Below are 25,889 nucleotides of genomic sequence, written 5' to 3' on the forward strand. Positions count from 1 at the left end.
CACACGTGGGCAGCTGGGCCCAAGAGCACACTTCCCGGAACCCACGTGGGGCCCAGCTGGTTCCTGCAACGCCCCTGCCAGGCTCCCCAGAAAGAAGGACCAGCACTGGGCAGCAGTGTGGGGCTCCTTGACAGAGGAAGGTCAGCAGGCTGCCAGGTTTGGAAACACTGAAAGGGATTTCTGTCCTCGTGAGAGAAATGTTTAAAATTCAAACTTTCACACCGAAAACACGCTGACTTGGAAGCAGTGACCCCAAGGGAAACCGAAAAGCATTTTAGAGAAATTAATCTTCGACATTTCCACTTTAAAAAATAAACAGCTCTTATACCCCAAAGAGGAAAACGCGGACTCGAACACTCTGTGCACCCAAGATCACAGCAGCCAAAAGGCGGAAGCAACCCCCACGTCCGCGGACGGATGAGTGGACAAGCCGAGCGGGGTCCTTCAGACAATGGGGTATGTGTATGAATCAGCCTTAACAGGCAGGAAATCCTGACACTTGCTACACGTGGAAGAACCTTGAGGACACTGTGCTGAGTGAAACAAGCCGGGCACAGAAGGACAAATCCTGTGGGATTCCACTTCTGTGAGGTAACTGTGTGGTCACATTCACAGAGACAGAAAGTGGCGGTTGGTGGCCAGGAGCTGGGGGAGGAGGGACAAGTGGCGTTCGTGTTTCGTGGATATGTTCTTTCAGTCTGGGAAGATAACAATGTGCTGGAGATGGGTGGTGGCGGTTTCATGACAGTGGAATGTGTCTATTTTCACTGAACTTACACTAAAAAAGTGGTGAAGAGAGTAAATTTTGTTACGGATACTTTCCCAACATAATAATAATTTAAAAAGTATATCTTTTCTCCATTCTCTCCTCACTTTTCCTAAAGCGGACTCCTCTCCTGGGTCATTCAGGGCGCTGGGGACCTCCGCTCCAGTGACAGTGGCATTTGGAGGTGGCAGGAGACGGTGCAGCCAGCTCCAAGGAGCAGAAGACACGGACGAGGCCAAAGTACAGCCGTGGTGCCCAGCTGTAACACTAACCACTCAGCTCCAAGGAGCTCGTCCCCCTCCTGTGTCCCCCAAAAGACACCAGGGAGGACATGACATGCTCTTGGAAACAGCCCAGGTTCACTTTGGCCCTGCCACCCATCCCAAGCGACAGCCTTGAACGTCTGCTGGCCAGCCTGCCCCGTGACCAGCCTCTTGAGCTGCCCTCTCGGGGGCTTGCCCGACTGAGACAGGCAGCTTCCACTCTATGACACCACAGAAAACACGACTGCGACTGCGCTAGTGCCCAAACTCAACAATGCCAATTGAACACAGATGTTAAGAGAAACATGTGCTGTCATCCGGCCTCTGTGACTCAACCCCAAGCTCGTAATGAAAAATGAAGAAGCTACTGATGAGGCAGCTGCCATGATTTCAGATATTAACAATTATTAAAATGATGGAAGCTTGGGAAAAATACAGCTTGAGCGACACCCTTTCCTGGTTGCAAAGCACATCTTGCTCTGTCCACTAAAAACAGGACTTTGTGCAATTATTTCCCCATTAGCCCTTTGACTGTGGCATTTGGGACTTTTCATGCAAGCTGCTCTGCCAAGGAGCCAGAGGACCCCGGTGGCCACCTCTCCCTGCCCCCTCGCTGGCCTCAGTTTCTAGCCTCTCCTGGGGGGAGCTGGAGCAGCTTTTCTTTCTGTCCCTTTTATGCAAACTATTTGGCAAGAAAAAGTCCCGACAGAACTTTCATATTCAAAGCAAAACTTCAGAAGCTCTAACCTGTCGGCGGGGAGTCATTGTTTGAAAGGAAAGCGGGAGAAAACACACATCATCCTCTTCTCTGCCCTTTGTCCTGCCTGTGATTTGCGATGACAGTGTGCATGTCCCCAGGGACCAGACGCAGGCCCAGCCACCATCACCAGTCCTTCTGCGGTCACCCTGTGTGTTTACTGCTACTGACGCCCACACTGCCTGCTGGGCAGCTGTCCATTCCCTCCGCGTTCTCTCAACAAGAATCTGAGCAGCTTCCTGAGCTGGCTGGGGACTATTCCACACATGGGGGGTCCAGCCAGGCCTAGGCGGACCCAGGACCCGCCTCCAAGGGAGAGCCCCACAGGGGTGAGTCCTGTGGAGCCAGGTGAGGGAGGCCCAATGGGAGCTGGTGCTCCTCCGACAGAAGCCGGGACCCGTACTCTATACTGCTGGTATCAAACCGTGGAGAGAACACCTCTGCCAGGCTTTCAAGGAAAGATGGGGCCAGAGAAGATCGGAGGCTGGGCAGGGAGGTGGCCCCAAAGGGACCCCAGTCATCACCTTACACGGACTTCAGGGGACACTCCACTGGGACTCCAAGTTGTCACCTTGGGCCTTGGAGCCAGGCTGCCCGGATCTGAATGCCAGCTCCTGTTTCGTAGAAAAGAGACTCTGGGCAAGTTTGTTAAATGCCCTCAGCCTCCTTTCCCCTTTCCATGAAGTGGGGGTAACAGGACCCCACTGCGCATGGCTGCTGGGGGATAAATGAGGCACCATGCACGGGACAGGGCTACATGGAGCCTGGCACACGGCAGGCTGTCAGTCAGGCAGCTTCGTTCATATTACTAATTAAAGAATAGTGTGCATCTTACTTTGTGGGGAAACAACAAAGCCAGGTGCAAAGTGAGTTATAAAAGATACCAAATTCCATCTGCCTTTTGATTTTGATTAAAAAAAAAAAGGGTATTTCTTCATTGGCGGTCCCCATGAGGAAAATAATCCCACTTAGACAGAGCCAGAAATGTCAGAGTGACCGGTGTCGCCTGGCTGGCCAGGCCTGTGCCCGGGGGCGTGCGGGGGCAGGAGCTGGGCTCTGCTGTGGCTACTCAGAAACATGCCAGCCTCGCTGCCCGGCCGGACACGCAATATTCTCCCACATCTGATAGTCCCCTGCATTTTCAGTGCCCTGAAACGAACTCATTCCGCGTCTTTTTTATTTGTATCAACTCTTATCAAATGAGCCTGGGCAACATGATGGAGTCCAGGATGAAACATTCTTGGACGTTCTAGACCTCTGCTTCTGTAAAACGAATTCCTGCCTTGTCATTCACATTCACAAGTCTGCAAAGACAAACTTGCTTTGAGTGAGAAAGACGCTCGTTAGGGTCTGTGACATTCTGTCTGATTGAGGGTTGCCACTTAGGAGAGCTGAGACCAGTATTTCCAATATTCTCAATGACAGATACTCAAGGACACGTCCTCCAGGCAGGTGGAACTGGGTCCAGCCATTCATCAGGTGACGGTCACCTACTTGCTCTCGGAGGGCACAGTAGCTTCCTGAGCTGGGACATCAGTGAGGACCTGGCATGACTGGGCCGCTCTTTGTTCCTGTCGCTGCCCTGCCTCCACCTCACCCAACGCAATTTCTACCAGGGTGGGGCAAAGGGACCGTCTGTCACAGGCCTCGGCCACACCAGCACTCTGTGGTCACTCTCCCCTAGTCCTGGGAGGGGCTGGTTCTTCCCGTTTTTCAAGAAAAGCTAGGAATTCCAATTCCTAGCTGAAACCTTTCAGTGTTTAAATGCTGATAATGAGTCCATTTCTCGGAAAACATTTTAGTTTAAATAAAATACACCTGTGGGGCTACCCTCAGTGCCTGGGTCACCCTGTGACCTGCTTCCCTGAGGGGCCCTTGGGGCAGCCCCAAACAAGGCTCCTGGCTGAGTTTGCCCATCTGGGGACCATCTCCCTTCTCCAGGGACCATGCCCTGCTCTGCACTTCATAACACGTACCCCCCTCAGTCTCTCCGCTTGGGGCAACAGACCCAGCATCCCAGCACGTGCTCCACCAAAGGCTCCAGAACTCTCGGTAGCTCAGTTCCTTTCAAAGACTTTCCTTCTGTTATATTTCTCCCCAGTGGCAACAACGGACACCAGCTCAGCTTCTCAGTGATGAGTCTCATCACTCAACACGCCAGGGCTCCGACCGCCTTCTCGCCTGAACCCAGGCTAAGCTTAGCAGCTTGCGTTATCTCTCTCAGCTTCTACCCAATTCCTCCCATCTGCCTCAGCTGGAAAAAAGCAAATTGCCTTCCCTTTCATTTCCTTACCCTACCTGCCCAGGTCATCTTTCCTCAAGAACACTTTTGCCTCAAGAAATCCTGGCTATTTACGACCAGCCGTTCTGCGGCTGTGAGTCTGCGTGCCACTGCGTGTTCAATAACCATAGCTGTGCACGTGGCTTTTCTCGGTCAAGGGAGAAAGGCCTGGGGATAGAAGATCAAAAAATAAACACAAACAAAAAAACCCCCACAAAAACTCAACGTGTTTGACAGGCTTACCATGCCCGCAAGTCAAAGAAACCATCGCCACCTTGCTCTGGAGACCCCAGAGGTTGGACTGACCGTAAGAACCCCCAGGCTGGCCAGCCCCCCTCGTACTCCCACAATGATTGCTAAGAAGGGTACAATAAAAAAAGACAGATAGTAACATGTGATGAGGCAGTGGAGAAGCTGGAACCCTCATACACTGCTGAGGAGATAGAAAAATAGTGGGGCCACGACGGAAAACAGTCTGGCAGTTTCTTAAACTAGGTCAAACACAGTTACCTACGAGCCAGCACTTCCACTCCTAGATATAAGCCCAGAGGTGTAAAAACATACAGCCACACCAACACTGGGACACAACCGTTCCCACCAGCATTATTCATAATAGCCAAAAAAGGGGAAGCAACGTCTATGTCCTCGGACTGACAAACAAAATATCCATCCGTTGGTATATCCATCTGGTGGAATAGGATTTGGAAATGTAAAGAATGAAGTACTGATACATGTTACAACATAGAGGAAGCGTGACAACACCCTAAGGGAAAGAAGCCAGTCACAGAAAAGCCTACATGCTGTACGATTCCATTACAGGAAATGTCCAGGATAGGTACCAGCTACAGAGACAGCTGGTAGCTTAGTTGTTGCCTAGGACTGGGGGAGTGGGGTGGCAGGGGTACAGGGTTTCTTTCCAGGTGATGAAGTGCTCTAAAACTGATTGTAGTGATGGCAGCTTAACTCTATGAAGATACGATTACCGTGTTTCCCCGAAAATAAGACCGGGTCTCATATTAATTTTTGCTCCAAAAGACGCATTAGGGCGTATTTTCAGGGGACGTCTTATTTTTGCGTGTACAACAATCTACATTTATTCAAATACAGCCATGTCATCTTCTTCTGGAACATCGTCAAAATGTACTAAATGCGTCCATCTGGCTGACGATCTTAACTGGGGCTTATTTTCGGGATAGGTCTTATTTTCGGGTAAACACGGTATACGAAACACTGAATTGTACACTTTAGATAAATCCTATGTGAATTACATCTTAATAAAACGTATTAAAATGGAAAAGACTGACATATATAATTATGTAAAAGTTAACTCCTGTTTTAATCAAATGACACCTATACAAGTTTTAAACAATTTACAAACTGGGAAATGCCACTGGTCACACTTGTCATGCCAAACGGTTGGTATGTGGTATATATAAAGCCAATCATCCCATTTACCCAAGAGAAACCCTAGCACATATGCACCAGACCTCACATACCAGGCTGGGTTTTTTTTTAAGCAACAATTTTAATAAAAATCACAACCATTCACTGCCAGGAGAATGGACAGATAGACACATTGTGATGCGTCAGCCAATAGATAGTACCATAGCTGTGAAAATAAATGTACCACAGCTAAGCTGGGGCTGTAGCTACAACGTGTCTGAACCTCAAAAACACGTTAAGTGAAAAAAAAAGCAAGTCCCGGAACATCACACACAGTATATCAGTTTCATGGAGCTCAAAACCAACACTGAGCAATGTACAACCTATGCAGAGCTACACCTGTGCCACACACACCGTTTGGACAGTGGTTACTCCAAGGAGCTGGACAGGCGATGGCAGGGTGGTATTAATTAGACGGGGAGGCATTTAGACCAAGGTGGCTCTAAGGCCTTAGCCGCCTACCTAAGCAAATCAAAACCTGAGCCTCCAAATGCCTCGAGGTTACAAAATCAAAACCTACGGGCGACCAATCACAAACAGCCAACTGGTTTTTCCCAAATAAGGCAGCCGCTTAAGCTACAGCCAATCGAATCATTTGCTTCTGTGTGGTCTCTATAAAAGTCTGGCTCCTGCCGGCAGGATGCTCCTAACCACTTCCGGAGTGGCACTGCCCGATTCAAATTGGTTTTGGCTCCAATAAATCCTTAAAATTTTTAATATGCCTCAGCTTATCTTTTAACAGTGGTAAGGGAGAAGAGGAATAGGTAGGTCATGTTGATAAGTGTCTAGTTTCTGGACTGGGTGGTAGCTTCCCAAATTCTATTATTATGTTTTTTTATAACGAACACGTGTCTTATGGGAAATATTTCATTTGTATCAAATAACGTGTTTTAAAGACAACAGAGGGGAATAAGTGCAGAGGCAGCTCAGGTTCTGCCATTTCTAATCTGGACAAGTCACTTAACCTCTCCGTGCCTCAATCTCCTCATCTGTCGCATGGGGACCAGAAGAGGCACCTGCTTCTTGAGACAGCTGTAAGGAGTAAATGAGATCAAGTGCTTAGAGAAGATTTCTGGACCAGTAAGAGTTTGTCACTGTCACCAACATAACCAGCCTCACCGTCCTCACCCATCTCATCCTTCTCACCGTCTTTACCATCACCATCCTCATTGTTTCCTCCGGGAAGCGGAAGTGGTTCCCTATCTACCAGTCCTCGATTATCACTGCCACCAATCAGGCACTGCCCTTGCTCGAGAACAAGTCCTGAGACCAGCTGGCCTGCCCCGGCCCCCTGTGAGCTCCCCACGGCAGCTGGGTCAGAGCCTGCCCCTCGCTGAATCGCTGCGTAAGCTGAGCAGCACCGACTGGTGGCTTCTGCCTGACAATCACACAAGGCTCTCTCTTCCCGCTCTCCTTCCGATCATCCATCAAACAGTGAGCGGACTAATCACCATGAAGAGTAGCTGGCTGATTTCTATTTCCAACGCTTTCTCCTTGCCCGCCTCTTCAACAGAAGTTACAGAATCCTGATTTCTCAGACTCCCTTGCAGCTAGCATTGCCACGGACATAATGCACAATACCCTGGGGAAGGTGACCCTTCCTGAATGGAAAGGGAAAGGCCTTCACTCTTCTACCTTTTGTCCCCAGCCCTGCCTCCTGCCTGGAACTTGGACATGAGGCCTGCAGGTGTGTTACCCACCATGCTGCCATACGGCGAAGGCCATGAAAAGAGACCTCGCTGCTAAGCACGGCAGAGTACCACGTACAGCGCCAACCCTGGAGGGCCCATCTCCAGACCTGCTGTGTGGAAAAAAAGGACCCCATTTTGTTTAAGCTGCCATGTCCTGGATTTGCCTCAGAACGCATCCCTAGCTCCTGTGACAATGCTCTGAAATTGGTGGCACACAGTGTATTAATTCCCAGCAGGACACAGACCATCCACTCTCAGAGGGGAGCTTTTAGATTCCTGGTTAAATCTAACTGCCACAATGTGACCACTTCAGATTTTAGCTCTCACATCAGAAGGTGGTCTGTGCCTCCAGGACTCTGTAAACACCCAGCTTTCCATGGCTTCTCCAAAATCCCTACTGAAGCTGGGCCCTAGGACGGTGGTCACAGCATGGACAATGCCAGGTGTCCACACGGAGGCCCTACTCAGAGTGTCTGTCATTAAGGAGGCCCACGTGACACCTGCAATAATAACGGCCATCCCTTTCAGTCACCAAGAGTCTACACTGCGATACAACAGCCAGATGAGAACGCTACCTGGCCAGTGATTATTACAATCATGCTTTACGGACTAATGCATGGCTTGACCTCCAGAGATGTCAAGTGGCTCACAAACTGGACAGGCCACGTTATTTCCCTGTCTCTTGGTATTAGTAATCAGCATGGTGACAATAATGACATTATCAGCAGTCACACGCCCTCGAGAGTCCACTTCGGGCCTGGCCCTCGTCCAAGCATTTGATTGTGAGACGTGCTAGCAACTTCCATTCTTCAGCAGAAAGGGCTGAGGCACAGAGAGGTTACATGATTGGCTGTAAAGAGATGGACCTGCTTTCATGCCTTAGTTCATTGCATTTTCATCGCGGAAGGTGACTCTGTTGCTTTCCCATTTGAGTATGTGTGTTTAATCACCTGACTTTCAGGAACGCTCATTCATTTATCAACTCATTCACTGTGAAGCGTCCGTTTGAGTCCCGTTTTTCTCTTAAAAGTGGCTATTTATTTACGTGATGCTTTGTCCCATCACTGTACTATCTCTGGAATCAGAAAGCCCTCGTTTTAGACGCAGGAAGTAAAGCACTGCCGGCTGCCAGAACAGAGCAGGCAAATATGCCTATTTACAAATTTGATCCTATTTAATACATTTTATTTCGCCAACTCATCTTAGAGCCCACTAACTAATTAGCTTGACTTCCTCTTCCAAGGATGACATTTTATTTATTTCTCTCTATCATGTTTTTAGTGTACTCTCTGTCTTTGCTTTCCCCTTGAGCCAGCTTCACTCTTTCTCCTTTTCATTACGAAATATTTTATGTTTCTGTCTTAACCACGGCCTTATTTTTCTCTCACTTTCCCTGGACTGTGTGCTCCAAGATGATTTTTAGAAAAATGTCCCATCTTCCTTTTGATACGAAGACTCTCTTCTCATTTTGCCATTGTTCCCTATTTTCGCTTAACGTCCTTTCACTGCTATTATGTGTTACGTGTTCCAAGTTTTATATCCCTCCGGCATTCATTTTAATAGAATTAGGAGAATCTATAAATAAAAGCAGCTTTGTGGAATAATGCTTTCATTCTTCTCCCCACTCCCTACCCCCACTTCTCGCACATGCCCTGAATTTACCAGCAGGCCAGGGGCTTTCCCTCTCAGGCAGAGGTTCTCCTACAAGGAGTCTGATGGCTGTCATTGCGGCTTCTGCTCTGGGACAGCCCCCGGTTCACACAGTGGCTGGACTTAGGATGGTAGAGAGTGGCTGCTGGGCCCGCTCTGCAATTCGACAATTCAAGAGAGGCGGAAAATTCTATCAAAAGTCACTAATTCAAATGGTGGAACTAGAAAAACATGCTGCAGAGCAAGGCTGAGAAGATAATTAGCAGGCAAGCAACCCAGACTCCCACGGCCGGCCGTGCCAGGGCTATCGGCTGCAGGCTTATCTGTCCTCTGCAGGAAGGTCCCAAAGCTGCAGGACACCGCTCATTTACATTTATTGGGATGCTTCTCCCCAGGGTTGACTCTCTCTGCCCAGGAAAAATGAGCAAGTCAGGGGCTCACGGAGCCACGCTAATCCTTTCAGATGCCAGTGTGACCCCAGAACACACCTTATAAAAAGCGTATGCCCCCAAGCCCAGATTACATGGGGGTTTCTTTGGTGACATCATTTGTCCCACTAAAGCCCTAGATTTCCAATCTTCACCCCGAGACACACATTTAGGATTATGTCTCCAAAGAGAGCAGGGATTCCCCCCCAAATCTCTCTTAGCCCCACCATAACCCTAAGAACCTTTGCCCCCCAACATTTTAGTATGAAAATTTTCAAACATACAGCAAAGTTGAACGATGTGCCCGGCAAACACCCACACAGCTACCACTTCAACTGTGCCCTCAACCATCGACCACATTTCTCTCCATCTATCCGTCCGTCAGTCCATCTTATTTGTGGAGCACATTCCAAAGTAAATGGCAGTATCAGTACATTTCTCCCTAAATATTCAACACACACGTCATTATAAATGGAGAGTTCAATACTTGCTTATAGATTTCCTGTTTGGAAGGGAAATTTACGTAGGGTGAAATGAGCAAATGTTAATTAGACACCTTTTGAGTCTTGATAAATGTATACACCTGTGTAACTCAAACCCCTATCGAGATGGAGAAAACCACCATCACCCCAGTTTTCCCAGAAGCCGTCCTATAGATTAGTTTTTATTCTGCCACAGTTCTTCTAGAACTTTCTATAAACAGAACTAGATAGCTCCTTGGTGCAAGGCTTCTTTCACTCCATGGGACCTCTGCGATTTACCCACATTGAGCGTACAGCTCACGAGTTCCTCTTTGATGCTCAGTAAAGAGTGGCCATTATGTGACTACATCACATTTGTTTATCCATTCTCCTACTGATGGACCTAAGAAACTTTTAAAATGGTAACAAATAAGCTGAACGACCCCGGGCTACTCCATAATCCTCTAGGGCAAAAAAAGGCCAAACAGAGGCGGGCCCCAGATTGCTGACAACCCAGTGGGGGACAAATGACATGCTCTGATCCATGGAAGTGCTTGTTGGTTTGCTTCTCTCATCGATGCACCATGACCCCGGGGAAACCACAGCTCCAGCTCCTGAAGGGCTGGTCAGCAGTCAACATGTCATGTTTTCTCTGAAAGGCTGACACAGAAATCAAACTGGCTCCACGCTCATGAACCTCCCAGAAAAGGCGCGTCCTTTAGAATGAACTGGCAGGTTTGGGGAGATGGCCGTTCCCTCCAGGCTGCACCCACTGTCCCTAAAGATTTTTGAGCATCACTTTTGTGCACATGGTATATACCGAAACACAGCCCTGCTTGAGACTTGCAACCTAACTCAATGTAGCCTGACCACACGATGCAAATAAACACAGACACCAAGGGGAGAAAAGTGGCAGCAAATGCACAGATAAGGTTCCTCGGCCTTTGGGGGGAGAAAGAGCTCTCACAGCCAACAATTGGTCATCAAACCCCCCGCACCCCAGGAGGTCAGGGTGCTGGAGACCTAGGCCGGCTGGGCGGCTGCTGGCAGAAGGATGAACCCAGGCTGGCACAGCAGTCAGCACAGACCAAGTACAAAGCACTGTAAGTGACTAACCTCAGGAAAGGAACCAATTGCTGGAAAGTAAAACCAACTTTCAGGAAGACAAACAAATTCGCTCGGAGACAGGATTTTCTCTAGTTCTAAGTAGCCATTGAACGCGTGACACAAGAAGTAAACAGAAACACAGACCGGGCTCTTTGTAAGTGACGATCAAGACGGAAAGTGGAAAGATTTTCCCGATTAGGTTCTGGACATGTTTTTCCTGTCGGGACAGGAACGCCATTAAGACAGCTCGTCATTATGCGGGGTGGTCAGTCCTCGCCACTCAGAAATATGGTCTTCAGAGGTCACCGATTCACGTCTACCTCTGGGGTCAGGCTTGCATGCGTAGACTGTTTAGTGTGAGAAGGAATCAGTTTGGTTTTACAATGTTCCTGGTGTGGTCAGATATATCAGAGGAAGACAGAAAACCACATTCCTTGAAAAAAACAACAAAAAACCCTAGAAAGTACTAATGGGTTTATTTTGCACAAGGACACGAAACTATGAGAATAGAAAGCATCCATTCCCACAAATGGGCTTTTGCATCTTGTGCTAAAGTGAAGGGTTGTGAGGGTCTTGAGTTGGCAAAGTCTTTGGTATGTAAACTTGTTTATGCCACCAGAATAAATCCCGCTTCTGGTTCATGGCTAACAGTGTCACATTCCTGCAAATGAGAAATTCAGAGACAGGATGTACGTAAGAAGCCTGAGAATGAACCCAGTCACAAGCAGTTACTTTGATAGCAGCATAAAAATAATGTTTCGTTTCTTTTTACAGAAAGTAGGGTTTATCAAGAGGAACACAAGTAGGGTTTTTTGTTTGTTTGTTTAAGAAAACAGCAGATCACGCTGCATGTTAGACCAAGCGCAATGGTGGCCAGAAATGGACTTGTTTTTCCGTGTTAAAATCTGTCCTCAGACAGACACACCTAAATAAACTCTGACCAGGAGAAGGAGGCATAGATCCAGGTACGTGGGGGTTAACACAGCCGAAACCACACGTACTGCCGTGACCCTCCGAGAGGACATACAGAAAGCTAAAAGTGGCGCCGAGGCACGTGTCACTGGGTGCATAGGCAGCCTGACCTATCTTTGCAGCTCGTACCTTGCACGGTGCCAGGCTTTGAGCCTGCACCCAATAAATACTCCGGACTAAAAGCAGCAGCAAATAAAGTCCTCTGCTCTTTAATGACATCCAGTCTTCGCTGAGATCTTCACATGCCCGGAATTTTTCTATTTCCTCATCCTTCCTGTGCCGCTCCATCTCCCATCCCTGGCCTGCCCTGGGCCCCTCCAGACACCCCCACCTGGGCCATGCTTCCTGAGGCTTTGGCCAGTGGGAGGTACCAGCAAGAGGCTGTGTCCTCCAGGTCTCCAGCTCCCATGGCTCTGCTAACCCTGTTTTCTCCTTGTCCCTTCAGCTCAAGGGGGGGAGAAGCTCCCCACCACACCTGGTTACCAGGTGCCTCTACTTCCTTTGCTGGTTCTGATCCCTACTCAGCTCTGTAAGTACCACTCCGTGGGAGTCTGTCCACCTGAGCCATCAAGATGAGCTGTTTCCTAACGGGGTGCCAATGACTCCCCTCACTAGCTTGTGACCCACCTGCCGACACCCCACTCCCTGTTGCTCTATGAAAATCCTGTGGACCCTTCAAGGTCTGGCTCACAAAACCTTCCTTGAACTTCCCAGGTGAAAATCAGCCCTGTTCTCCCCTCTGTTACCCGAAAGCATTTGCATTCCACCTCTGTATTACTTTCACGCCTCCTCTTGCAATAGTTAGTGAAGTTCTTGATAGTTGTGGGGTCCCTGCCCTGCTCATCTTTGAATTACACCACGTGACCAGCCCAAAGCCTCACAAACAAATGGACCTGCAGGTTGTACTTCAGAAAAGAAGCAAAAAACAAACCCTCTGAAAGTGTTCAGAGAAAAGTGACAGATGAGGAAAGAGAGCTGCAATATATTCACAAGAAAGAGTTTAATATGCACCATATAGAGACAGCACCTACAAATCATTAAGATAAAAAGAGATAGCACAGTTGAAAATAAGCAAAGAATATAAATCAGCAATTCAGAGAAGAAGTAAAATGACTAATAACTGTATGAAGAGGCATTTGACTTTAATGGTCATCAGAAAAAAGACCAAATGAAAACAATGAGATTTCATTTTCACCTGTAAGAATTGGCAAATACTACAATTGATGATTTCTAGCCAAGACTTGTGAGGGTCCTCTCCTACATTTCTGGGGGCAGGGTCAGTTGGCACTGCCAGTCTGGAGAACCACCTGCCGGTGCCTAACATGACATAATAGGCACATACACTCTGCCTCAGCAGTTGCCCCATCTCTGGCACCAGAGCATCTTGGTTCAAACCTTGGCTCTGACACTTACAAGCTGTGCAACTGTGGACAACTTACTTAACCTCTCTGTGCCTTGATTTCTTCATCTGTAAAATAGGGATAGTACTAGCACCGACCTCATAGGGTTTCTAAGATTAAATGAGCCAATACCATGAAAGCACTTGAAAAATTACCTGGCACATAATAAGGGCCAAATAGGTGTCTGTGATTATTATGATGATGATGACGACGACGATTTGGTTTTGCTATTATGTATCCTTCAGAAATTCTCACACATGCGCAGAGAGGCGTGGATGAGGCTGATCACTGCAACATTGTTTATAATACCAAAGAAACAAAAAAAAGAAACAACTGGAGGCAAATCAAATGAACATTAACAGATAACAGTGTAACAAAATACGTCACATCCACAAAATGGCTTAAAACTATTTAAAAAGAATGAGGTCGCTCTCCAAGAACTAGTGTGGAAAGCTTTCCAATATGCATGTTAGGCTAAGAGAAGCTAGGGCAGAAAAACTGGTTTAGCATGATCCCATTTATGTAAAAAATAACCCCCGCACACACTCTGCCGGTGTATGCGCATATGTTTCTGAAAAAGGACAATATGCATGAACACGTGGACAGTGGTGGCACCTGGGAAAGGAGTAAATTGGGGATGGAATGAGGGAGGAAGGGATTTTTTCCTCTTTTTACATCTGCACGGAATTCTTTACAACGAGAGAATATTTATATACTCTGCGTGTAATTTTATGAAATTAAAAAACATGCCAATAAAATCCTTGTGAGTCGAGCTGAACACACGTTAGCAAGTCCTGGACCCTCTGTAAGGTTGGTGACGTAGGACAGGGAAATGTGATGGGACGCTGTAACCGGGGGAACAAGGCGTGTTGGTGGGAGATGGGGCGGTGACGGGACCCCTCCCACTTCTCCACCCGCTTGACATTCCAGACCAGCTGCAGCAATATCCACTTCCCCAAGGAGTCACAAAGAATCCACTGACCTAAATGTCAGAGGAAAGATTAAGTAAGTTATGGACCAGCCACTAAATGATGCACCGAGCAGCCATTAAAGATTATGCCATAGAATAGTTATAGACTTGGGAGGTTCAAGTTGCAAAACTGTACAGTTCTGTTTGCATAAGACATTCGTGCGGGTGTGGGTGTGGATGGCTATACACGTATGTGCTCACAAACGCACAGATAATGTGCACACACACACACACACACACAAATACACATGTGCACACATGCAGAGGTTAAAAAAAACAATAAAGAACAGTTCAAAACATTAACAGTGACTATCTTTGGGTGTTAGGATTATAAGCGATTTCTATACCTCTCTTTGTTCTTTGCCATGTTTTCCAAATTCTCTTTGTACCGGTTTTCATTGTTTTTATACCAAGGAAAATAAAAATTTTATAACTATCTTATAACAAGGCTGTGCCACTCTCTGTACATCCCTGGGTCCTCATGAAACCCCCTCTTTCCTCTCGAGGTTCGGCTTTCTTGCGGGGTGTTTGGTTGGACAGGGTTTCACTCTCCTCCTGGGGTGAGAGACCCACGGGGCTCTGGCAGGTTCTGGGGGAGAGTGTCCAAGGAAAGCTCCCTGCCCTTGAGACTCTTAAGATTCCAAAGGCAGGAATGCCTCTGGCTGCCTTTCCTCTTCATAGATAAGCCTTTGAAGTGAAACCTCAGGCCAGAGACCAGATAAGAAGGGAGCTTCCTACAGACTGGCCGCCACCCCCACCCCACCTGTCTCCAGGGTGCCCCTTCCGTCTCCGCCTTCCCTCTGCCTTTGCCAGCCCCTCTCCTTACCAGTTAGAAAGCCCCAAGTCCATGGCCAGGGCCAGGCCAGCTGCCGCCTGCTCTCTGCAGCCCCTCCTAAGGTGGGTATGGCCACTGTCTATGAGGAAGGCTGTCCGGGGTGAATGCCTTGTACTCAGCTGTAGGAAGTCAGGGAACCCCTCCCTCAGTGCCCCGGCCTGCTCATCTGCGCCATGGGGTTCATTCTAGGACTCTGGGGGGCTGTCACAGCAGAGCCCAGTGAACAGTGAGGATGATGAAGGAGCCGGCTGGCCGGCGGTCATCAAGGTGACCCAGAGGCCCCTTCTACTGAAACACAGTCGCCAGGTGCACCTGGGAGGTGAGTGGGGGCAGTGACAGGCTGTGCCTGGAACTAGGGCCCCAGGAAACAGAGATGAGCCAAGATGCTTGACCACAGATGCTGTGGTCTAGTGGGGGGTCCGAAAGCCTCCCCGGCGGGAGCTTTGGGAGGGCAGCAGGCAGGCCAGGAAACAGCACTCAGCTTGAAGAAGCAGGTTCTCCAGGTCGGCTGTTCCGGGCTGGGCACCGGGCTGCAAAAACAGCAACAAAGAGCCAGTGCAGAGGACAAGAGGTACGGAAAACCCCCCGAGTAGCAACGGGCTGGTGCTGCTGGCGGGAGGGCTTCGGGGTTGAGGGGCGGCCGCCCCCCAGGGCCTGAGCGGTCAGGACTTGCTGTGCAGGAGCCGTTGCCGGTTTCCGATCAGAGAGGACGGCATGAGGTTATGGTGCGGGTGGGAGTTGGCCTGGAAGGGAGCAGGGGCGGCAGCGAGGCAGTGACACTGGCACCCGCAGAGGGTGCCAGGGCGTGAGGGGCTGGCTGGGCTACAGGGTGACACCGAGGGCAGGAGGCAGCGTGCACGGGGCAGGGCGAGCGGCAACGCACAAGATGGAAGGAGGGAAGTCAGAGGGGATGAGAAAGGCGAGCAGAGGGACGGCTTGGCCTTATCCCTGCCAGTGGGGCCTGCACACCCTTATCTGACAAGGGGCAGCCCCGTCATGTCCTCAGTCACCTGCCACTCTCCCAGTCCCCACAGGGGGACTCTCACATAGACCATCAGGAGGGACTTGGACCCTCTGTGGGCAACAGAAGGTTCTGGTTGAATGAACACAGGAGAGCATCTTTGAGCGTTGTTGGCAGGATGTTTTGAAACACAAGGGAGAAATTCTGGAAATCAAGGTCTCTTTCAAACACCTGACTGATTGCACACGGGTTTGTCTAGCCCCGTGGTGAATGCAGAGCTTCAGGGCTACTTCTTCCCACTGAGAAGAAGGGTTCACCCAACAAGGATGCCACAAGTGACTGGCGTCGGCCAGTGGCAGGAATTCAAGGGCCCCCCGGAAGGTTAGGAAGCTGGCGTTGACGGCCCCTGTCTGGCCCAGGAGCAGGGCAGCCCCGCACGTCAGGACTGGCTGTCGGGGGCTGTCGGACCCTGCGCATGCAGCTGGTTTGTGCCCAAGCGGCCAAGGGGAGACAATGGGACTGTTTCTTCCCATCTTCAGTGACATCGTCCTGACACTAAGGGCATTGATGGGCTGGTTACCATGGGAACCCGAGCTGCCATCCTATCCCGTGGAACCGGAGGCTCCCTCCTGACAGCTGACGGCTATTCATCCCCTATCCTTCGAAGCACTGGATGGAGGGCCTCGCGCCTGTTGCCAGGTCTTCAAAGTCCTCAAAAGGCACAAGGACCCCGGGAAGACATGAGACGTGATGGGATGGCAGGCCCCACGGAGGCTGAAGCATCCCTGGGTGACAGGGAGCGGACGGGCCACGTGCCATCTTGCTGAGCTGACCTGGATGCCAGCTATGGCCTCACAGGGAGAGTCCTTCCCATGCTCCAGCACAAACCCAGGAGGGGCCTGGCCACTGAGCGTGGCTCCAAAAAGCAAGGGAGGAAGGTAGGAAAGTGTGGGCAGAGATGGTTCAATCAGGTAGACAGGGAAAGCCATCCTGGGCAGAAAGAACACCACCAGGGAGCCTGGAAGGAAGTAAAACATTCAGAACTGGAGTGGGGCCAGGGCAGAGGGCAGCAGGGTGGGGGCGGGAGGAGGCCTGCAGCGGCATGAACAGGGAGGGGTGATGGAGAGCGAGCCAGCCAGCCTGGGCAGCAGCAGGAACACGAGAGCACTCAGCAGGCGATGACATAGGTCGGTTACAGACCAGATGGGGGCATGGGAGCAGGGGGACACAGCGGTGAGCTCAGGCACTGGGGGCGTGGGGTCCATTCTGCAGACAGGGCCACACAGAGGACGGGGTTTGCAGCAAAGGTGAGCAGTCTAGTTGACGATGTGCACAGATTGAGCAACTCAGTGTGGCACCGTAGGAGGACCAGAAGGGGTGGGGTGTCCCCTCTAATACGGAGAGGTGTAATTTTCAACCTGCAGAGAAGAAGGCAGTAGCGACTATTCTGGGCACGAGTGCTAACAGGCTGCTGGCAGAGAGCTGCAAGGCTTTCCTGCCTGATGGACTCCCTTGAGAAACAGGGATGAGGCCCCTCGGCCAAAGGGGACGATGTGGAAGGCGAGTCGGCAGGTGGGGGTGGCCCTGGCCTGTCCGTCACAGATGGGACCTGCAGCAAGTCAAATGTCACTGGACCTAAGGTCTCCTTGTGGTTGGACAGGTCTGGTGACACCTGCCTGCAGGGCTGACGCAAAGCTCCGGCAGCGAGAGCACCAGGACGCAGCCCCACAAGGCAGCACTAAGGCCAAGGCTCAGAGACCCAAGAGACCCGGGACGATCCCCAGTGGATGACGGTCCCTGGGGGCCTTACTGCCATGCATCGCCCAAGGCCACGCAGGTCTCAGGCAGGGTCTTCGGGCTCTCCCACCCTGTCAACAGCTCTATGCTTCTGATTCGCACCCTTGGTTTCTGCCTAGAGTTCAAACCTTTCCAATGGACCCGTCAGCTGAGCCGTTCACTCTGGCCCGACTGCGTCTCCCCTGGACGCCACCTGTGAGAGCTTTTGGGCTCTGTGCACTGCAGCTCGGCTTCGGTCACCTCTGTCCACCCAAACTCATCACTTACAAGGGGAGTCCACTCAAATAAAGCCCTGTCCACTAACATCTGTCACCATCTGAATAAAGATGCCAAATGGGAGGGTGACACCACACGTACAAGTGTCACCATCCCAGTCTCACCGACACACTCCGGACCTCTCCCTTTCCACTCCCAGGCCAGCTGTGTGCATGGCTCTGGGCTCAGGGCATAAAAAACGCAAGGCAGCCTCGACCGAAAATCAATACCAGAGGACGAGGTCACAGGTGACTGCTATTCGGGGCTCCCCCTGGTCCCTCCCAAGCCCCCGGCTTCTGGTCGGAAGATGTTCTGGTCCATTATTTTAACACCTGGCTGAAGCCCCCACTTGTTTTTCCTTGTCAGCACACGCTGTCCGCAGTGTGACAATTCTCCTCTGACAAGTGAGTTACGCAGGCCCTCCTGAAATTCTGGCCCAGGTATGCCCCGCTCAGTAGCTATTTTAAGGAAACTATTTAAGGCAAGTTCAAAATCATTTAAGGCTCTTAGATCTTTCAGGACCCAGGCAACCAGCCTGCCTTTTAATGTGCAGAGTCAGGAGCAACAAATGAGCTCAAGAACTCAGGCAAAGCGCAAACGGGAGGGAAGGTACGGGGTCTGAGAGCCACACGCTGAGCTGTTGAGATTTGCTTTGGGAGAATAGCGTGTTGCCATCCTTGTCACATAAACACTTGTCTTTTCTCAGAGTCGCCGATGCCCAAGGTAACCGTGCTATAGGTAAGAGTGAGGGCCACCTCCGCCCCCTGAAAACTCCCAGGAGAAAGCAGCCTGGTCGAGGGAGAGGGTGATGCTGAGAGGTGGGGTTCCGGGGCTCGGGGCCCAGCTCTGTCCTAATCGCCCTCGACCTGCAGCCATAGGCATTGCTTCCCAGGTCACCATTTCCTTAGCAAGTAGATCAGCCCAGCGCAGGACGCCTACAGCAGGGGCGTCTCACCCTCAAATAGCACTTGTGCGTCCATGGAGGTGCTTCCGATGGCCCGGGAATACATGACGTGTGATGTCATGTGCTTTTGTCTTTTTCTTCCTCTCTGTTACCATTTCAGGTGACTGTGTGTGTAGGGGTACATGTGGAAACATGTGCATCGTATGTGCATGTACACCTGTACACACCACCACATGCAACATATTCTAATCCAAAGAAAAGTGGAAAATGCACTTTTTTTGTATATAATGTGTGTGTGTGTGTATATATACATATGTTATATACATGCACCTACATACAAAGGGTGCCAAAAAATGTATACACATTTTAAGAAAGGAAAAAACTGTATTAAAATTGTAATGCTCAATATATACCGATAACAAAAGATGAATACAAGTCACGGTTGACTTCTGCAATGGCAAGAGGTGCTCAAAGTGGTTAGTTTCCATCAGTGTAATTTTAACACAGTTTTTTCCTTTCTTGCCATGTATATACATTTTTTTTGGCTCCCTCTGTACGTCTACTCTGACTCACAACACTACAGATAAAAGCTTGGCCTTCTTCTCCCTAGTTTCTGTCTCCTCCCTTCGTTCTCAGAGGCTACTAGTAACTAGAATTTGATACGACTCTTCCTGTATGTGTAAGCCTTTGCTGCTTAGTATTTTTTTACAAGTTTACACGCATCCTGTCACGTCATACAACTGCTCCGTGCTTTTCACTCAACATTAGTTTTGAGATTTCCCTAGGCAGGTACGTATATCTGGTTAATTCCTTTTGAACTACTATATGGTGTTCTGCGGTGTGATTTATTTCTCCATTCTCTTATGGGTGGGTACTTAGATTGTGTTTCCCTTCATTTCAAAAACGCCTGTGAACCTTCCTAGACAAGTCCCCTTGGGCACCTGTGCGAGAGCCCCTCCCAGCAGAAGCCTAGATGGGGACTGGCTGATGCAACCTGACCCCACAGTGGACTGCCAAACGGCTCTCCCAAGTCGGGACACCGTCTCCACTTCCACCAGCAGCATTTGAACGTCCCCATGGCTCTGTGTCCTTGGCAACGCTTGACGAACACTTTTCCACGTTGGCCAATCTGACAGGTGTGAAATGGCATGACTGCTTCAAGCCGCATTCCCGTAACCCCGGGGACGCTGGACAGGACGTCCTTTCTTGTGTTTACTGGCCACTTGGGTTTCTTCTTCATTCAGGTCCCTATTTATGTGCTTCCCCATTTTTTCCACCTGGCATTTATCTTTTTCTTACTGATAAATGATCTTGATAACTGATGCATTTTTTGATTTATAGCCTTTTAAATAATCTATATACGCATCTGTTTGTTATGTTAGTTTTTTTTCTAGTCTACTACTTGCTTTTTAACCCTGTCATGACATCTCTGTTGTACAGAACTTTCAATGTATCAACCTCTGCCTTTTTTCATTTGTGCTTTTTGTGTCCTAAGAAATCCTTTCCTTTCCGGAGGCCATAAAGATATTCTGCTCTAGTTGTTTCTAAAAGTGTTGCATACACTCAGGTCTTTCATCCTGTCTGGACTTCACTGTCAAGAAGTGAGGAGAGGATCTGACTACTTCCCTTGTAGGCAGTCAGTTCTCAGAACTGTTTATTGGATGGCCCACCCTTCCCCATCTGTCTGTAACTTCTCTGCTCATATGTACACGTTACCATAGAAACCTGGATGGAGGGGGCCGTTACTGGGCCCGAGTCAAACTACGGGATCAGCACCGCTTCGTGGTAAGTTTCACTCCTGTCTTTCCCCTCCACAGAGTTTTCTCAGCTCTTCTGGGCCCTTCCTCTCCCACGTCAACTTCAGAATTCATTTGTGTGTTTGCATCTCCCATACGAAACCCTTTTGGCACTTCAACTAGATCGCACTGAATTTACAGATTAATTCGGGGGCGGGGGGTGGTCAGGGGTGCCTGTGACAGTGAGTCCTCCCATTCATGACCATAAAATCGCTCTCTGTTATTCAGACCTTCTTCTTGTCAATACTTCTCTAAATATTTTCTAATTTCCTCCCCGCAGGCTTTATTGTTACTTTGATTCCTAAGTCTCTAATAGCTTTTATACTAGAGTGCATTATAATTTCTTGTGTCTTTTTGGATGTTGCTATTGTAAAGGTAGCTACTGGCAATCAAACAACCAGCTGAACTCTCTTATCACATCTAACAGTTAATCTCTACTGGAGTATCCAAGTAGTTTGTTACGGCATCTGTCAAAAATGACACCTGACTCTTCCAAATTTTCATTCCTTTTTTTAAAGTCGTGGTGTATTGTGGGGACCTCTGATACAATGATGAATAGAGGAGAAGACCCAGCACCTTTATCAGATTCTAAAGGGATCCATGATTCAAGAAAGACAAATAACCATCGGTCTACATTAACTCTGCATCATGTAACATCAGCGGAATCGGGTTACCAGTTGTGCGAAAGAAAAGTAAAACCACCAGGCCAGAAGACAGTGCCGCTAAGATGGGCAGGAAAAGCAGGGCTGTGAGTCGGCCAGGTCCTGGGCAACACTAATTGCCCATTAAGGGTTTGGGGAAAGTCACACAAAGGAGACCTTAGACCAGAGAATGCGGCCAGAGACAAAGAGCTGGGAGCACACTTCTCAGAGGTGACACACACTTCTGTGTGGACACAAACAGCTCCAGCCCTGGCTTCACCTCAGTTTACTCACCCATAAATCAAAGCTAATAATATCTATGTCTTATTTATGAGTCACAAATTCTGGCTGAAAAAGGCAAAGAAGGTTTTGAAAGACTTCTTATTGAATATGTACAGGCTGGAATGCTCCAAGCCTTTTCCACACTGGAAGTGCACTTGGGGGAGTGGGCAGAGATGCTGGTTTGGGAATAAAGAGTAATGGGCCCTCCTAGAGTAGTCTCTCTCTGTCTCTGTCACACACACACACATACACACACACACGTGCGCGTGTGCCCCTCTGAGACAGTATGTTGTCCCAAACAACTAATCCCTCGGTCTTTGAATGTCACCTCCAGCACCATGCCTACCAAGTGGAGAGACCAGGCTGTGGGGAGTCCCCTGCAGACAGCTAGGGGTACTCTAGGAGACTCCCCAGAATGGCCCAGGTGGAGGCGGTGTATGCTGGGAGGAACCTTCTCTCCCAGGGGCAAAATTAGGGCAGCAGGCTTCGTGCTTAAGACTCAACTCAGAGAGTCTGGCAGGACTTGTTCCCAAGACCCAGTGTTTCTGCCCATTCCCTGGACGGGAGGTGGGGGTGTGGGGCGGTGGGGGTGAGAGTCACTGTGCTTTTGTCCTGCAGTGTCCGGGAGCTCCCAGCTCAACCCCAGGTCCCCTGTGCTCGTTTGATTATAGGAGCCAGAAACTTGGGCACTTTATAATTGACCGTGCAGTGTAAGAGTCACTTTGAGCTGAAGACAAGCTGCTGGGTCACCTGGGCAGAGCAGCCAGGTGTGGCAGCGGCTGGGACCCCCAACCAACACCACCACAAGCAATGAATGGGGAGGGAAGCCCAAGGGGCACCTTCTGTCTGCACCACCAGCCAGGGAGATGTAGGAACCACAGAGAGAAACGAAGCCAGGGCCCCAAAGGCAAACTCTTCAATCACAGGATGTTTGAAGAGAGTGGAGTGGTCAAAGTGGAGAACAAGATGTACAAAGGATGAGATGCGTTCTTTCGGACACCCTCTGACCTGCAGTATGTGAAGCATGTTTCAAGCGGCAGAAGCCACTGTTCCGGAAGGCCATACGTCGGAGTTTAGCAGCACGGAGAGGGACAGACGGGACAGAAAAAAATGTCAGTTTGATTAGGGCCCCACTACACGTTGCTGGCTTCTGTCACGGTTAATGATGAAACTAAATTGAACGCTGCGTGGCACGCGGGTTTGAGTTATGAGCTGGCACTTCCTCGTCACTTCACTTGACCCCGCAAGTGTGGAGTTTGTAGATTTGTTCACTGCACTGAGATGTCCCCTGGGGAGACCGCAGACTTCAGCCGGCAGCACCCCTCCATGGGCCATAAATCAGGGTCGACCCTGCCCACTGTCCCTACACAGGGACCTGCCTCCATGGTCCTTGGGGTTATGCACCCTCCATCCCCAGGTCTTGTCCTTTCCTGCTAAGCGACACAGTAGTGACAGTTGAGGCCACCGGAGGGCCGCTGGCTCACCGGCCAGGTCAGGCCCTGGGCTGGGGTTTTGGTACAAGTCAACAGTGGATCAGTGCAACAACTTGTTGACAGGTTACACACTGTCCCTACAGAAGATCGGGAAGTGATTTGCCTAAGGTCACACAGCTAATGCGCAGAAAGCTGCCATTGGAACCCAGCAGAAGCCTAGAAATGAAGCAAACTACCCCCACCCGACCCCGTGCCCGGAGGGGTTTTAAACACAGGACTCCAGCCTCCAGCTCCGGTGTGGCTGCTGGGTCACCCCGCTGTCCATAAAGCCTCCCTGACAAGGGCTCCCAGGCTCAGGCACCCGGTAGCTCTCCCTCCAGGAGCTGCGGACACCAAGGGAGCAACGGGTCCCCAAAACGCCAGGCCATGCGCCTGTCACCCGGCGAGCCACCGCCGCCCCAGCCCGCGCTCAGGGTCCGGAGGCCCCGCCGCCCGTCCAGGGCAGAGGGTCATAGGTCCCCGAAAGCTCGGTGGACACGAGGGCAGCGCCCGCGGGCAGAGCGCGGCGCCCGACAGGGCTCCCACTGCCGCCCGCCGGGCAGGTGTCCGCGCCGGGGCGCCCCGCCCGGGGAGCTGCCCTCGGCGCGCCGGGCCTGGTGGGCGCTCGCGCGGGCCACCTGGCTGTCCCCGCCGAGGCGACTCTCCAGGGGCTGCCTCGGCCGCCCCACGCGCGCGCGGGCCGAGCGCGCGGACCCCGGCCCCGGCGCCCCCTCGCGCCCCGCCCGCCGAGCCAGCAAAGTTTTGGGCGCGCGAGCCGGGCGCACTCACTCACCTGGCCCAGGTTGAGGTAGCCGTGAGCCGCGGCCACGCGCTCCGCCGCGGCCGGGCCGCCCAGCACTTGCACCGCCCAGTGGTTGGTGTAGACGGCGCGCGGCGGCGGCGCGGAGCAGGCGGCGGGCAGCGCCAGCAGCAGCAGCCAGCGCCACGGGCGCCCCGCGGCCCCGGCGGCCCGGGCCGGCGGCCGGGGCCCGGGCGCAGGCGGCGCGCGCGGAGGCATGGCAGCGGCGAGCTCCGCGGCGCCGAGCGGCGAGTGCGCCGGGGGGTGGGGTGCCGCCTTTTAAAGCCGCTCCGCGCCGGGAAGCGCCGCCGCCGCCGCGGGCGGGAGCGAGGGAGGAGGCGGCCGCCGCGCGTGCCCGCCCGCGCCGCCCGGGCCCCGGAACGCCCCCCGCCGGGAACTTCCCGCGGACTTCGGGGGCTCGCGGGGGGGACACAGGCACAGACAGGGCGGCCCGAGCGGCGGCCTCGGCCCCGCGTCGTGTACCAGGAGCCGGGAGGGCCCGGGGGGATCTCAGGTGAGTCTGGTTCCTAGACGGGTGGGCCCTCGCCCACCCTCCCACCTGTCGGGCATCCTGGAGACCTCGTTCACCTGGAGGGTGCGATCTCCTTCACAGGTGGCCTCGCTCATCTCAGCGTGGGTCTGGCAAGGGTTCTGGGTTCTAGTGGAAAGAAACCACAAGGAAGGTCGGGGTCATGACCCTGGCCCCCCAAGTTTGATTGAAGGGGCACGTTGAATGGGGCCAAGACACTTGACATTAGCTAGGTTCAGTGAGGGTCCAGCGCGAGGCTCCATCTCCCCTGGGGAGCAGGAAGTACAGGTGAACCCCCACGCTGTCCCCTCCTATCTGTGTGATCTTGGGCAAGTCGCTGCCCTTGGTGGGGGGGGCACTCCACCTGTGTGACAGCAGCATCTACCCTGTCGGGCTGTTCTGAAGACGACATGAGCACTTGCCAGGTAATAACCTGTGGGAGAATGTTTGTTTTTAGGAGCCCAGGGCCCGCCACATGGTAGCTGTTCCCTAGTTGTGCAGACTCTGCAAAGCTCCCGCTGAGCTGGGGCCAGGCAGTGGGAACGTGAGTTGAGTCATCCTCCTTCCTGCTGCCTGGAGCGGCCCGGACTCCAGTAGATAATGATGTGTTGCACCCTAGAGAGTTATGGAAACGTTCGCACGGTGAGCAAGCAAATGGTGAGCAGCGAGGATGGCTCCAGGATCTCTTCTCCCATCCCTCCCAAGATCCCGGTCCCAACCAGCCCCAGGTGGAAAGCCAGCGTTTACCCTGGGTAGCGCAGGAGGGAGAAACAGGAAGCAGGCCCAGAAGGCCTTGAGGTGGGAGGGAGAGCCTGGATGTGAGGCTCAGCCTCGCAAGTGATCCCTTTTGTTCAGGGTGCTGGAGAGAGCTCTGGAGTCTGTGGCTGGGCAGGTAGAGGGTTGGCGATGAGGGCTGGGTGGGCAGAGAGGGCAGGAGCCATGGAGGTGGCTTCCCCAGTCCCTTCCAGCCTCCCTCTCAGGAGCCCTTTGGTTTCGTAACCCACATGATTCATGTTCTCTGCAGGTGTGAGTCACCCCGAGTGGAGGTGGGAGAGAGGAGTGGTGAGAGGCATGGCAGGTACAAGCCACATGCTTGTTCACAAGGGCTCCCGCCAGGGCTCCCTTGGAACCCGGGGACTGATTTCCCAAATGTCCTTCCCTTTTCTGAACTACATGCAACTTCTCCTCTTTGCCCTCTCCTGGCCAAGTGGGGTCACCTCCCGGGGCAGACGCTCGAGGCTTGCCCCAAGCCGCAGAATGCAGGCCCATGCAACCGTCCTGGGGCTGCCTGCCTGCTCACCTGCACGCCCACTGAGAGAAAGGAGGCTCTGACGTAACCGGGGCTGCCCTACAGGAGGCCACACCACCCCTAGTGGGCAGAAAGAGTACCCAGGACCCTCAACCTGCTCCCCACGTCACCCTGGCTGCC

The 25,889-nt window shown here is 51.5% G+C and overlaps 1 protein-coding gene across 2 annotated transcripts in view; it reads right to left on the reverse strand.

Moving 5' to 3' along the window:
• The window catches only part of PCSK6 (proprotein convertase subtilisin/kexin type 6), a 130,799-nt gene extending 106,649 nt beyond the window's left edge, over positions 1-24,150 (reverse strand). For both annotated transcript variants that reach the window (XM_033100069.1, XM_033100068.1), the window contains exon 1: positions 23,926-24,150. In XM_033100069.1, the coding sequence (XP_032955960.1) occupies positions 23,926-24,150 (225 nt within the window). The remainder of the gene's footprint in view (positions 1-23,925) is intronic.
• Between the last annotated feature and the right edge of the window lie 1,739 nt (positions 24,151-25,889).

The sequence above is a fragment of the Rhinolophus ferrumequinum genome, chromosome 28 (assembly GCF_004115265.2).
Source record: "Rhinolophus ferrumequinum isolate MPI-CBG mRhiFer1 chromosome 28, mRhiFer1_v1.p, whole genome shotgun sequence".
Lineage (NCBI taxonomy): Eukaryota > Metazoa > Chordata > Mammalia > Chiroptera > Rhinolophidae > Rhinolophus > Rhinolophus ferrumequinum.